At 54.7% G+C, this 12727-nt stretch overlaps 3 protein-coding genes across 3 annotated transcripts; 1 reads left to right on the top strand and 2 right to left on the bottom strand.

Moving 5' to 3' along the window:
- Window positions 1-5168: 5168 nt before the first annotated feature.
- Window positions 5169-7225, top strand: ACO1O0_003472 (permease family-domain-containing protein; the record flags this gene model as incomplete). The annotated part of the gene is made up of 10 exons (XM_083192925.1): window positions 5169-5192; window positions 5240-5270; window positions 5325-5336; window positions 5390-5483; window positions 5538-5574; window positions 5629-5949; window positions 6001-6110; window positions 6167-6650; window positions 6726-6850; window positions 6910-7225. The coding sequence occupies 10 exons, from the start codon at window positions 5169-5171 to the stop codon at window positions 7223-7225; spliced, it is 1554 nt and encodes a 517-aa protein (XP_083051982.1).
- Window positions 7226-7750: 525 nt separating this feature from the next.
- ACO1O0_003471 (ubiquitin carboxyl-terminal hydrolase) lies at window positions 7751-8826 on the bottom strand (the record flags this gene model as incomplete). Its single annotated transcript, XM_083192924.1, has 3 exons — window positions 7751-8671; window positions 8727-8740; window positions 8805-8826. 3 exons carry the CDS (start codon window positions 8824-8826, stop codon window positions 7751-7753), a joined length of 957 nt encoding a protein of 318 aa, XP_083051981.1.
- Window positions 8827-9409: 583 nt separating this feature from the next.
- Window positions 9410-11588, bottom strand: ACO1O0_003470 (uncharacterized protein; the record flags this gene model as incomplete). The annotated part of the gene is made up of 2 exons (XM_083192923.1): window positions 9410-11245; window positions 11301-11588. 2 exons carry the CDS (start codon window positions 11586-11588, stop codon window positions 9410-9412), a joined length of 2124 nt encoding a protein of 707 aa, XP_083051980.1.
- Window positions 11589-12727: the final 1139 nt, after the last annotated feature.

Raw genomic sequence — 12727 nt, 5'->3', positions numbered from 1 at the left:
GTTTCTTTTTGTAATTTACATTGGTGGGGTTTGGAGAGATCCATTCGGTGGGACTGATTTGATGAAATCCATGCGATGTTAGGACTATCGGGCGAGAATGCAGAGTACGAGTACTGTTTCTGTGATTACCAGCCATATAACCTTCCACTTCCAATCATCAGATGGAAGACGGCCTTCGTACTCCGTGGATTCGGGCCATCCAACCAGCGCGTCTCCACACAGTTACACAGGCTGCGGGAGCTAGATGCGGGACGAGCCTCGTAGCTCCCCTGGGGTGCCGCTTCGGGCGGCTTTATGGGCACGTCGTCCAGGTAATACTAATACGTAGATTCCCCACCTTGGGGCCGTCTCTTGACCAGGAACCGTCGTGGAGCCGACGCCGACACGGACGCGCCGCCGGAGGGTGCGTTCGTTTCCCACCAACAGAGCACGGGACCCACCATGTACCGGTACAAGCAGCTCCAAGAGAGCCCTTCTGGCCCTCGGAGCTACTCGAGATGCGAGTGGCTTCCTGCAGAGGCCGCATATGGGATGGGTGCGGCAGCAGCAATAAGTGAGTCAGGTGCAGCCGCGGCAAGGGGTTAAATAGGTGTGAGCTGAGAGACCCGCCGTGGGGGGGGGAAGCTTTTTGACAGGCTCCGAGACCGTGTCGCCGAATGACGGGATGAGCGAGTTTGTTCGGTGCTACCGAGGACTGATGTCTCCCAGCCTTGACTCTCGACGGCCTTGCTAGAGTGAGGGATCGGCAGTTGGGTGACGACGACACTGAGGAAACATCGGGCATGAAGCTGTCAGCGTGCGTCTCCATGTGTGCGGGGTGGGCCGCAGGAGGACGAAGGACGGCTTGGTGCGACCAACCGACTCCATTCGTCTGCAACTCTGCATGGTTCCGGGTAAGTCCAGAGAGAAGATGTGGGACCACCAGTTGTTCTCTCTTAAGCGAGGGGCTTACCACGAACCAGTCCCGTGGTCTGGACTTGCAGCATGGTTTGGTGGGACGATCATGTACTTCAAGATGATTGTAGGGCTGAAGAAGACAAGAGGTGGTCTGGGCCCGGGCCTGGTCTTTGGGTTTAATATCTCATACCCGGAATGCGCCTCTACCAGTGTTATCAGCGACTACCCGGAATGTGGGAGATCGGTCCCCGTCACCAGGATGCCATGTGTTAGATTTCAAAAGCAGAAAAGCCATTGATCAAATTTTGAGCGGCTCTGATAGTAGACAAGCGTCAGTATAGATTCATCTGCTATTGTTGCCTTCGAAAATCATGAAAAGTCTCTTTGAGTATCTCGTCCCATATTTGCAAAGGAGAGAACGATTGTTAGCATTAATAGAGGGGGGGATGGTGCACACCCAATCCACGTGAAGAGTCATGAAATGGGAGGGTTATCCAGCCTCAAAACCCTCTCACTCATGATTCTCTATGAGGGAAATCCATATAAGTCAAGCTGTCGAACCGTCCTTGATGGCGTCAATTATTTGGTACTCCCACATGGTCCCCAGCGCGAGACACTCGCTCACGCATACGGGATCATCCCACCACCACGTGTCGCTGGTTACAAAAGGGCCCCATATATGTTTCCATAGGAGACGCCCTGCCAGGCTACGCACCTCTGCCTTGGCCATGCGCTCTTCTTGGGCTGGTTTAAAGGACGGATCGTTCACCAAGCGGTCCATTGAAAGTTCGGGCGCTGCATGGAGCCTCACAGACGCTGGGTTGACAAAGAACCTGGTCTTCGTAATGGTGCTACCGTCACCGCGGAGGGAGGCATCGGCCAACCAGTCGGGAAAGAGTCTAGTAGGGTTGGCGCAACGAAAGGTGCGCCCAAGGTTCCTGAGTAGGTGATGCTGAATCCAGAAGCTCATGTGGCGGCCGACAGTGCCGGTGCAAGGAAGAGGGTCAATTATTAGGAGACGTAGGGTGCCACCGGGCCGTAGTGAGTTATTGACTTTGGCGAGAATAAGGGGTATTTCTACCGCCGGGGACAGAGAGGGGAGGGAGAGGGATATGACGGTGTCGTGTTGGGAGGTCAAAGATGGGAAGTCTGATGGCTGAACTGATGTAACGGGCAAGGGATGGATGTTGGAAGAGAAGGTCGGTGGAAGTGGTGTTGGCGAGAGATGGTATATTTGCGATGTCGAGTACAAGGCGCCCAGATATGAAGTTATGTCTAAACATCGTGGTTAGTCAATAAGAGGCATACATAATTGGAAGGTTATAGACCTTGTGGCTCATAAAGAACAAGAATTCTACCTGGACCATTTTGCCAAAGATTTTGCACAGTTGGGACCGGATCCTCGTGAACTGGCGTCAGATCGAGTTCTGTTAAGGCCCAGAGTATCCACCTCATGCCCTCAGTATCATCTGTAGCATCTTTCTGCCTTCGGCTTACACTGCAGATCCACTTGAGTCTTGACACCACGTTCTCGAGACCCATCGACGAAATCCTCTGGACCTCGAGTTTCCAGTCTTCGACATCAAGGGTTCCTATCCCACTTTGATCTGAAACGTTCAGCTTGGAGAGAGTGTGGACGACTGTGTCAATGGTTTGATCCCTACTCTCAAAAGAGATAGTATACTGGCCCGGGGAATGACAAGAATCATGGTTATTTGGCCGAAAGTGTCTGCGAACTGAGATTGGATCCAACTGTCCGGGGACGAGGATGGCCCGGTCGTTCGATCCTGAATTGTTGACAAGGGAACTTCTAGACAGTTAGGTCAAATTTAAACGTGCGTGCTACTATGCAGAATGCACTTACAGGTTTTCTGATGAACATGGCCAAATTCCGTCTTCATATGAAACACGATCATATGTGTCGGTGGATTGGTGGAGACGGAGCTGGTTTAAGGGCAATGGCAAGTCCTTCAGTTTCTCCTTTGGCACACGCTTTTTTCCATAGTCCTGCGCTCTCTGCCCATATTCCGTGGAGGAAGCTTCGCCGGTAGACTGGTACGTCCCAACATCTCCCTCTTCGTATTTTGAGAATAGGGAGCCTAGAATCACTACAGTTAGCGAGCACAGCTTGACACTGCGGAATAAGAATCTCACTGTGCTGCGGGAGGTCTGATAACTGATCTCCGGTACTGGTGGCTCTATTCATGGATAGTTTTCCGGTATATACTGGATCACCTGAACTGGAGGTGGCCGCGAGACCTGAGCTCGGAATGTTACTGGCATCGAAGCTTGCAGAGGGGAGTGACCGAGTAGATTTGGGTTTGGCGTCGGACGTACTAGCCCGTCTGAGGCTGGGAGATCGCAGGAAGGAAAAGCGAGATCCGGTTGATGATGGAGGGCTTCGCTTGGTCGACGGGGATGAACGTTCGTTAGCGCTGTTTGCCTGATTGCGTAACCTCTCCTTCCTGGCGCGACGCTCACCTACGAGCTCGCGGTTGGGGTCTGTCCAGATGACGTCGAACATGATGAGCAGAGTGGTTGTAGGTCAGTTTCTCTCCTAAGTAAGGGGCGCAGAGGAGATAGTTCCGGAAAACTCTCCAAAAGAGGCAGATCGCAGCTGCTAGGCAGACCGTGGCTCAATGATGGAAAGGTACAGAAGGTTAAGTTGCGGTAAAGGAAAGGGGGGAAGTGAAGTTGGGGTACGCGGAGAGGGAAAGGGTATAGGTAAAATGTATGATGTCGAGGCAGATATCTCACTTTCTTCTTCACCTTTCTTCTTCCCGCTGGATCTCTAGTACGTGCCAGAAATGCACCACCTTCCTATAACACATCATCCCCCTTTTAAAATGACAAACAAAGATGGTTTGATTGCCCGTAAACGAGCACCCAACGTTTCACAGTCACCGCGAGGGCTTCACTGCATGTTCCGAGTTCATCCGTGACCAAGACTTGAGGCTCGGGCACTACACGTGGTTGGAGGGTCTCGGAACTCCAGCTACGGTTGAAACAGGCAAAATACTGTATATTTTGGCCTTCAATTCACCAGTGGTGCTTAAGAATTTGAGCGCTCGGTAAAAGAGTGTGGTTCTGCTCCCCAGGAGATGGGTGATGGTGGCCGTGCGGCTTCGCAAGTTAAGTTTGACCTCCACAAGGTGCACCTATGTATATGCACTGCCTGAACAACCCCACCTATCTTGGGGCCTAGATTCCCCACGAGTGAAGTTTGTCTTGAGTTTTTCATTTCTTCGCTTGTGGTTTCCTTTGTTATATCAGTAGGTGAGCTAGTGGTTGGATTTTCTGTGACTCGGGTGATGATGGGTCAGACACTTGGGCGGTCTATAAACACTTGCTTTGGGAATCGGACAGTGACTGAAGGCAAATCCGAGATATATTGAGTCTAATTTGATGCTCACATGAGCCAACACATCTTTTTCAAGATCCCGAGCTCAGGAGCTGCTCTCGGCTGCAGTACTTGGGCATGGTAAGCAATAGCACTTTGGTAATGCGGTTTACATGGAGAAAGAAATTCACCTGGGGCCAACTACTACTAGAAGCAGTACCTCAAAGTAGGTAGGTGAAGGAGAGTTGAGAAGATCCTGAGGTGCCTACAGGGAGGCGGGGACTGCAAGATACTCTTTGTACCTCCTAAGTATATAGGTGCTCGCTCTTGGTGCAGGTCTGGGCGCCTATCTTCACAGTTAACCACACGCCGTCCGATCTCACACAGTAAGGTGATAGCCAGAACTTTCCACTCTCTTACCGAAGTCTGAGTCGGCTTTCAGAGCTACAAGTTGGATCTCAAGAAGAGCCCATGGCACCATTTGTGACCGGCGACCAGCTGAGCCGCAACTCGCAACAGCTGTTCTCAGCCCACACTCACCTTGCCGCCTTTCCCCCAATTCATTGCTACTTCGACCTTTCTTCTTTACCCTTTCAGTATCATTGAACTCTCGCGGGACTTTTTTCTTCAATCATATTATCTTGACTGAGGAAAGGGGCAGCAGATGGACACCAACGGCCCAGGGGAGACAGGACGCCCCCGCTTCTATGGCATCATGGACTTCTTTCATGCCATCAATGAGCGCATCACCACATCGCGTTGTGGGAGGCTTTTTCGGTTATCGGGAACTAGACATGTGAGCTCCCAACTCCTTTTTCCTTCCTACCCATTCACGAGTCCCCCTCCATATGCTGATAAGTCGCAGCCCAACGAGATCCAGGGGGCTACTTTTGCCAGGGAGCTTAGAGCTGGCCTGACCACGTTCGCCACCATGGCATATATCATTGCTGTCAATGTATGCCCCCATTACCGGCTTTTAATTCGTCAATCTGACCATAGCAGGCTTCCATCCTCTCTCAGACTGGTGGTTCGTGTGAGTGCCACCTCAAAAACAGACTAGAGTGTGACTCGGTGCCCGATTACGCAGCGTGCAAAGAAGGTGGGAGATCCTTTCTAGGATACCCTGGACGGGATTCCTACTAATGAACTTAGAGGTACGAAGGGATCTCATCACGGCCACGGCGGCACTGGCAGGTATGGCAAGTGTAGTGTTTGGAGCGGTGACAAACCTTCCCGTTGCCATCGCGTAAGTGATTCCTACAACGCACATCTCCGTAATGCCCACTGAGAGAGATTGTAGGCCTGGTATGGGGCTCAACGCCTACTTCGCCTTCCAGGTGAGTGCCAAACCCCCTGTGCCACCTTCGAATCACCATACTGACGGCATACAGGTAGTCGGGGTGAACGGCAGCGGCTCCATTTCGTACGAAACCGCCCTGACTGCCGTCTTTCTCGAGGGGCTCATCTTCATTTTCCTCGCCCTAACCGGCATGCGCCAGTGGTTCATCAAGCTCATCCCCGCTACCATCAAGACGGCAACGGGCGTCGGTATTGGCTTCTTCCTCACCGAGGTCGGCCTCTCGTACTCCACCGGCATCGGCGCCATCACCGGCGGCTGGCTCTCAACGCCCCTTGCTCTGGCTGGATGTCCTCCCGAGATGATCAACGAGACGACGGGAATGTGTGACGGTGGGGAGATGTCCAACCCGAAGGTAAGAGGCGACTTCAGGCAATAAAACAAGGTTATCATCTGACCCGGGCAGCTCTGGGTGGCCATCTTCTGCGGCGGCATCTTCGCCACCTTCCTAATGGCCTTTCGCGTCAAGTTCGCCCTGATCTTCGCTATAGCCCTCGTGTCTATCCTCTCCTGGCCGTAGGTATAATTTCGGTGCCGTACAAACCATAGCGAAGCCTATTAACCAGTCTCAGGCGTAACACCACCATCACCTACTTTCCCAGCACCGACGAGGGTGACTCGCGCTTCGAATTCTTCAAGCAGGTCGTCGCCTGGCAGCCCATGACCAAAACCCTCAACCGCCTTGCCTGGTCCTTTAACGGCACCAGCGCCTCCAGGTTTGCCCTCGCCCTCTTCACATTCCTCTACGTCGACATTGTCGACGCCACAGCCACTCTCTACTCCATGGTCCGCTTCTGCGGTGTCGTTGACCCCAAGACCGAAGACTTCCCCCGCTCGACGCTTGCGTACTGTACCGACGCCAGCTTCATCTCCATTGGTGCTCTCCTAGGCTCCTCGCCCGTGACAGCCTTTGTCGAGAGCGGCGCTGGCATCGCTGAGGGCGGAAGGACGGGCTTGACGGCTATTGTGACGGGTCTGTGCTTTGTTGTCTCCGTCTTCTTTGCCCCTATATTTGCCTCGGTGCCTCCTTGGGCATCAGGCTGCCCCCTGATTCTGGTAGGTCGAGCTGGCCTCCTCTCCCCAGTGGCCCAGTCCGAGCAAGAAAAGGATCGCTGAACTGACCATGGCTAGGTTGGCTGTATGATGATTCGCCAAATCACACAAATCAACTGGCGCTACATAGGCGATGTCATCCCTTCCTTCGTCGTCATGGCCTTTATTCCGTTCAGCTACAGTGTAGCATATGGCCTCATCGCGTAAGCCCGTCTCACTATCTCTAAGTATACTAACAGTACTTCTAACATTCCCACGCTAGTGGTATTTTTGTCTATGCCGTCCTCAACGGGCTCATCGGGCTCGTCGTCTTCCTCTCACGCGGTCACATCGAACCTCCCCAGTACGACCTCAAGGAATATTGGTCATGGAAGGGGTCCGGTCGGCCGCCGTGGTTTGTGCGCGCCATACGACACGGGCGTCGGGATAAGAGATGTGAAGGCGACGAGGATCCTGCGATTGACACGCACATCGATTCGCACCCCGCATCATCCTCCAAGCATGACAGCACGGGCATCACCGCCGTACCGATGGCCCGTGAGGAGGCTCCCCAAATGCGAGAGAAGGTAGAGGTGTAAGAACAGCCACGCATACCCAGCGCTAGGTCTTCGTCAGGATGGTGATGCTAGCCACTCCCAGCACCTGTGGACAAGGACGATGTAAGTCACGAAACCGGAGACAGGGGATCATTGTACCAACTACCAGAGAGGATATTATGGTCGAGATCGCGATACAGGCGCAACGTAAATAGCTAGGTTGCTGATGTATGATTTAACGATGCAAGGGTTCGCGGGGAGGGTAATGAAATCCCAGGATCACCATCAAACAACCATCCCGGCCCCCTCAGTTACCTATCGACGACGGCTCTTTCTAGCCTGCAGTACTGTATGTTAGCTCAGTCACAAGACTCTCCAACGTACTCTCCATGAAGCCTCAAACACCTGTGGCCTTACCTAGCAACCTAGTTCCTTACCACACTAGTCCATGCCGGGGAACCACATCTCATATCTCCCCTTTGATAGCCAGCCATGATTAATACGCCGCGGTTTGTATACATTGTCGCATCTGGATCGTTACACCTCCGTCGCCGTAGGCCCATCCTCTCACCCCATCTCCACATCCCCATCCCCCCTCCTCATAGCCATCTCCGCCGCTCTCCTCCTCTCCAGGCTCTCCTCCACCCACTTGCCACACGCCGCGTCCCCACCCTCGTCCAGCTTGGCCTCCACAACCCCCTTGAGCACCTCGCCCGCGAACCCGACAAAGTTGTGCCGCCGCAGGGCGTTCTCAAACAGCCAGTCCCGGCGCTTGCGCTCCTCGCGCTCCAGCAGCTCCGCGTCGCCAAACTCGCGCGCCCGCACCCGCAAGTCGCGGCACATGGCCAGCAGGTTGAACCGGATCTCCGCGGCGCCGTAACGCGCGATGCGGCGCTGCAGCACGTCGACGACGCGCGCGGGGAAGGCGTCGTTGTCGCAGGGCCCGTGCGATATGGGCGCGGGCTGCAGGCCGTCGAGCTCGTAGAGCGTGCCGTTGATGGGCGTGTAGGCGATGAAGTGGAAGACGTCCTCGGACTCGCCGGACCGCTGCTGCTGCGTCTCGTCGGCAAAGGGGCTGCTGCGGGCGAAGCTGTTGTGCACCTCACGGATGAGGTCCGAGTTGGAGAGGGCCTCGCCGCGGAACTCGGGGGGCAGCTCGATGGTGAACTCGCGAAAATCGCGGAGGGCTGAGCCAATGTCGACGCCCGAGGCTTGCTTGTTAAGGAGGACGCTGAGGAGGGCCTGGGTAGCACAGGCGTTCTGGATGGTCTGGGCAGCGAAGAAGATGCTCGAGGCGGCGTCGTGGTCAAAGGTGCCGTCGAGGGGCCCGTCGGCACTGGCGTAGGGGCCATCGGTCGGGTACTTGAAGAGGAAGATGACGCCGTAGAGAGGCTGAAGGGTAGCTAGCTCCGAGGGATCGAGGGTGAGGAGCTCTTCGAACTGCACGTCTTTGACGCCGAGGTTCTCGATGAGGGAGGTGAAAACACCCTAAGGGCAGGTCAGCACCCATCCTAGTAGTCCTTGAATGGTTCCGGGAGCTTACCGCATCGGACTCGACTGTGGGGGAAGGGTTATTCAGTCAGCTCAGCCTAGAGAGAAGGGTTCAACGAGGGACACAAACTGGTGTTCCACCCGCCGCTCATGGTTGCGGTTGGGAATAGGCGAGGTACAATTCCTGTAGTATTTGGTATTGCAAAGGACCAGAGCAGCTTTGTTTGTATCGATTGCCGTCGTCTCTGGCTGGGGAGGAGGTAGAGTGTAGTCGGCGCAAAATAATCGTCGTTGGTGTTGTTGGAAAGTATTGGAGGGCTAGCCAGAGCTTTCCCCCGGTGCTGTGGTGTGGCTGACGTACGAAGATGCCTGTTTGTTTGTGTGCCACGCCCCAGTGACGTGACCTCACTGGTACCAGGCAATTTAGAAAGGGAGGCACGAGGAAACTATTTAAAATCCATCCACTCCAACATCAATGTTATAATTCTTTAAACCGGCACGGCTATATACCGGGCTCGCGCCGGGTCCCGCTCGAGACGAGATTCTTGAAGCGAAACTAATACTAAGCAAGTTTGTCATCCCACGATGCCCCCCAACTCCATACAAAGGTAATCCAAAGGTCTCTGATGCTCGCCTGCTTTCAAAGAACATCATTCCGTTTCCTTCTCTCATAGTTATATCTCATTTCAAACCTTATGCTCGTGTCCAGTCCCCCAGCCATGCATGGCTCCTTCCTCAAGTGGGGACGGGATTCGGCTGAACCCCTTGATCGCCGCTGACACCGCCTTGTCCCTCCGCTTCAGGCTGATTTGGGGTCGCCGTCTCCTGAGCTTGCTGGGAAGCGGCCGCGGTACCGGCTTCTCCATTCGTAGCCGCATCTACTGTTGCCGCCGCCGCCACCGCTGCTGCTTCTTCTTCTTCCTCTTGTCGCCTGGCGGCTTCCGCGGCTTCTGCCTCTAGGCGTTGTCGCTCTGCTCGGGCCTCAGCCTCCAGGTTAGCAATGTGCCTTTCCGCTACACCAGGCGCAATACTGGCGAGAAACAGAAGCCCCGCCTGCTCAATGCGTCTGATCTGGGCCTGGAGCCAATTTTCTCGTGCCCGGTCCGCAATAAGCCTCGCAGCCATGTCCGCTGGCGCGATTTCGCGGTTCTCCCCTTGCTGATGGGCTTGAGCGCCCTCCAGCCGTGGATGTGGCTGCTCGAGACGAGGGAGCATGTTCTCCAGCTGTTGAGCAAAAGGTCGCCAGGCGAGGTCCGCCACATTATGCAAGGCACCAATACTAAGGACGAAAATGAAGACAGCCATGCCAACAACCGACAGCCATCGGGACCAGCTCGACTGCGGCGAAGTAAAGAACCAGACAAAAATGCCTAGTCGAAAGATGAGCCAGAGATGTGGCCATACCTGCATCAAGAGCGGCGGCAAGCCGGCTTCATTGGGATTGTCCGGATCAGCTTGGCCATCCGGGAGCAATGGATGAGCGTGGCCTCCGTGTTGATTTGGGCCTTGCTCTTGTGGCTGTTGCTCCCCCCCGAACTGTGCACTGTTCTGCGTCTCCTCCCGTCCATGCAGTGGTGTCCCAGGAGCCGTGCTGATGGGGCTAATCAGACTTCTCAGGCGCAGGTTGCTGTGCGGGGCCGGCAGTCGCGGGGTGTAGAAGGTCTCAGATGTGTTGTTGTTGACCAGGAGACCGCGAGGGCCCTCTGGGGATGATAGGATATACACATCGACGCCTTGACGCGAGTGCGATGTCGGTCCTCCTGCACCGGCTACATTGCTACTTCCACTAACAGATCTAGCACTTGCATCTGGCGTCGCACGTCCGCTTGTAGCTCGGGAGTCAGATAGAGGGTGCGCAGGAGTGGTCACGCCAGGTTGATTGAGTGGCCGGCTGTACAACGAGTGTAAAGAGGCACCAGAGGCGCTTCGGTGCATAGCATTGGTCATGGCTGCGGTGGCCTGCGACATGTCGGCGCTGCGTAGCATATTCTGGACTTCGACGGGCGATAGCCCTCCGTTGTGTCCACCCAAGTTCGGGCCTGAGCCGCGGATGATGGTTTCCACCTGATAAGTTTGTCCATTAGGCCCGGTTGTTTCCCGGTAATAGTGGCCCAGAGCAGGGCTGGCTCTCCCGCCAGGCGGCTCCTGGTTATGCTGACCTAAGTCTCCGATGCCGCGCATTCCCAATGTCGCCCTACTCCGTTGGTTCTGGTTTGCTATCGCTCTGGTCATGGACTCCCTTTGCAGGTGAGTGAGCCAGTTGGACATATTCTGGTGTTGCTGCTGGAAAGCAGCGGCAGCATCGGGGTTTGGGTTGACAGGCGGAGCTGACTGGGGAGGGCCATGCGGTGGGAAGGCCGCCGTCGTAGGTTGGATAGGATTCCTCCGAGGGAAGCCTGGGGGAGGCTGCGGCCCAAAGGGCGTTTGTGTAGGAGTCGGTCGTTGGGTGTTGGCCGTTTGTCCCGCCGGTGCTGGGCTCTGACCCCTCGCGTTACTTGTGGTCGTCGGGGGCTGAGTGTTGTGCAGTTCCCTGACCACCAGATGCATCGTCTGCTGCTCGTTCGAACTGATCTAAGGGAGAAGTTAGCAAGTCCATATGACTCAACCAAGCCAGCACCAAGCTTACAGCATCCTCCCCGAATATATCGAGCATCGTATCCGTCTCGCGCACAAGCGCGCGACCTCTATGAATGAGGCGCTGATGGTCATCGGCCGGTCGCAGTGGTAGGATTTGACGGATTCTTTCCTTCAGCTGCTTAATTGTCGTCGAGGCGGCGATTTCAGGGAAGCGGAGAGGGCGGTTCACCCCAACGGACGGCGACACCACCTGAAGGTTGAGAGTGAGCTGGTCGGAGGAAGCTGGGGACGAGTCCCCAGAGCTCGAACTCGAAGACTGCGAAGACTGCGAAGACATTATGGAGATTCGAAGGCTTGACGGCTTGAGGAAGCGTGCGAATAGACAAGAGAGAGCTATACCAGCTGCAGCTGCTTAGGCGAACAGAAGCTCATGTCAGACGGGGACGGAATGCCGGGATCGAAGGAAGCGAGAGGAATCAGCGGTCTACAGCACCAGGCAATCAAGAGGATAGAAAATGCCAGCAGAAAATGCAGATAGAAGATGTGCCTCAGTGGCAGGGCATGACGAAGTAGCAGCCGTTGTCGGGATGCTGCCACGCTGGAGCTAAGCTGAGAGCGACGATGATGAGGCGGCAAGGAGCTGCTGTGCTGGGCGTGGGCTGTTGGGAATGACAGCGACAAAATTCCACCGTGGCTTCAGCCTTCCAGAAGGTCCAGTGGCAGACGCCAGTCAGCCAGAGCGTTTAACGAGCACAGTGGGGAGAGTACGTACCTGCGTGCGCCTAACGGTATACGGAATAGCGCATCGCTCTTGCTCCGCATTCCATTCGTGACGGCCAGAGGTCAAGAACTTAGGGAAGTTGCGGCCGGTGAGGTGAGGTCAAGGTTTCAGCCTGCATCTTCAATATTAAATCCTTCAGCTTATGGATGATTTGATCGGACTATATCCTCAATGGCGTTTGTCCTCTGTCGTAATAAACGTCATTATGCTGATCTAACAAACATGCCAATCGTCCCTACGGATAGACTCGGCCTCGGGTGTCATCGACAAGTTATCGTGGGAGAGTTTACAAACTTAACAGTATAAACCCAGTGGATGTCAAGCGGGTTCCGAAAGAATATATGTTTTGAAACTAGCGATAGAATTGGGTAGGCAGACCTGGATTGAGCCCATGGATTAAAAGTCAGGCTAAAAATACACGAAGTTTTGTAAATGGAATATTAAAAGGCGGCCATTCTCATTGTTAGTTTTATGTAATAAGGAATCTACTCCTCATGTCGCTGACCAGTGTCAAGCTTGCTGTTGGTGTCTGCGCGGCGGATTCTCGGCTCGACCAGATGCGTCATGGCGTATAGAACTAATAACTTCTGCTCCTCCTCCACCAGCGGCACTGAGATCTTAGGTCCTCTGTCCACCATCGTTAAAACACGATCCTAGCCAGCATAAGACCCGTCGCCGACGCAAATTCTGCCCCC

Source organism: Amphichorda felina, assembly GCF_050947745.1.
Source record: "Amphichorda felina strain 45539 chromosome Unknown scaffold_3, whole genome shotgun sequence".
In the NCBI taxonomy this organism is placed as follows: Eukaryota; Fungi; Ascomycota; class Sordariomycetes; order Hypocreales; family Bionectriaceae; genus Amphichorda; species Amphichorda felina.
The sequence above is the reverse complement of the archived record's forward strand: the minus strand, read 5'-3'. Positions and strand labels throughout refer to the sequence as shown.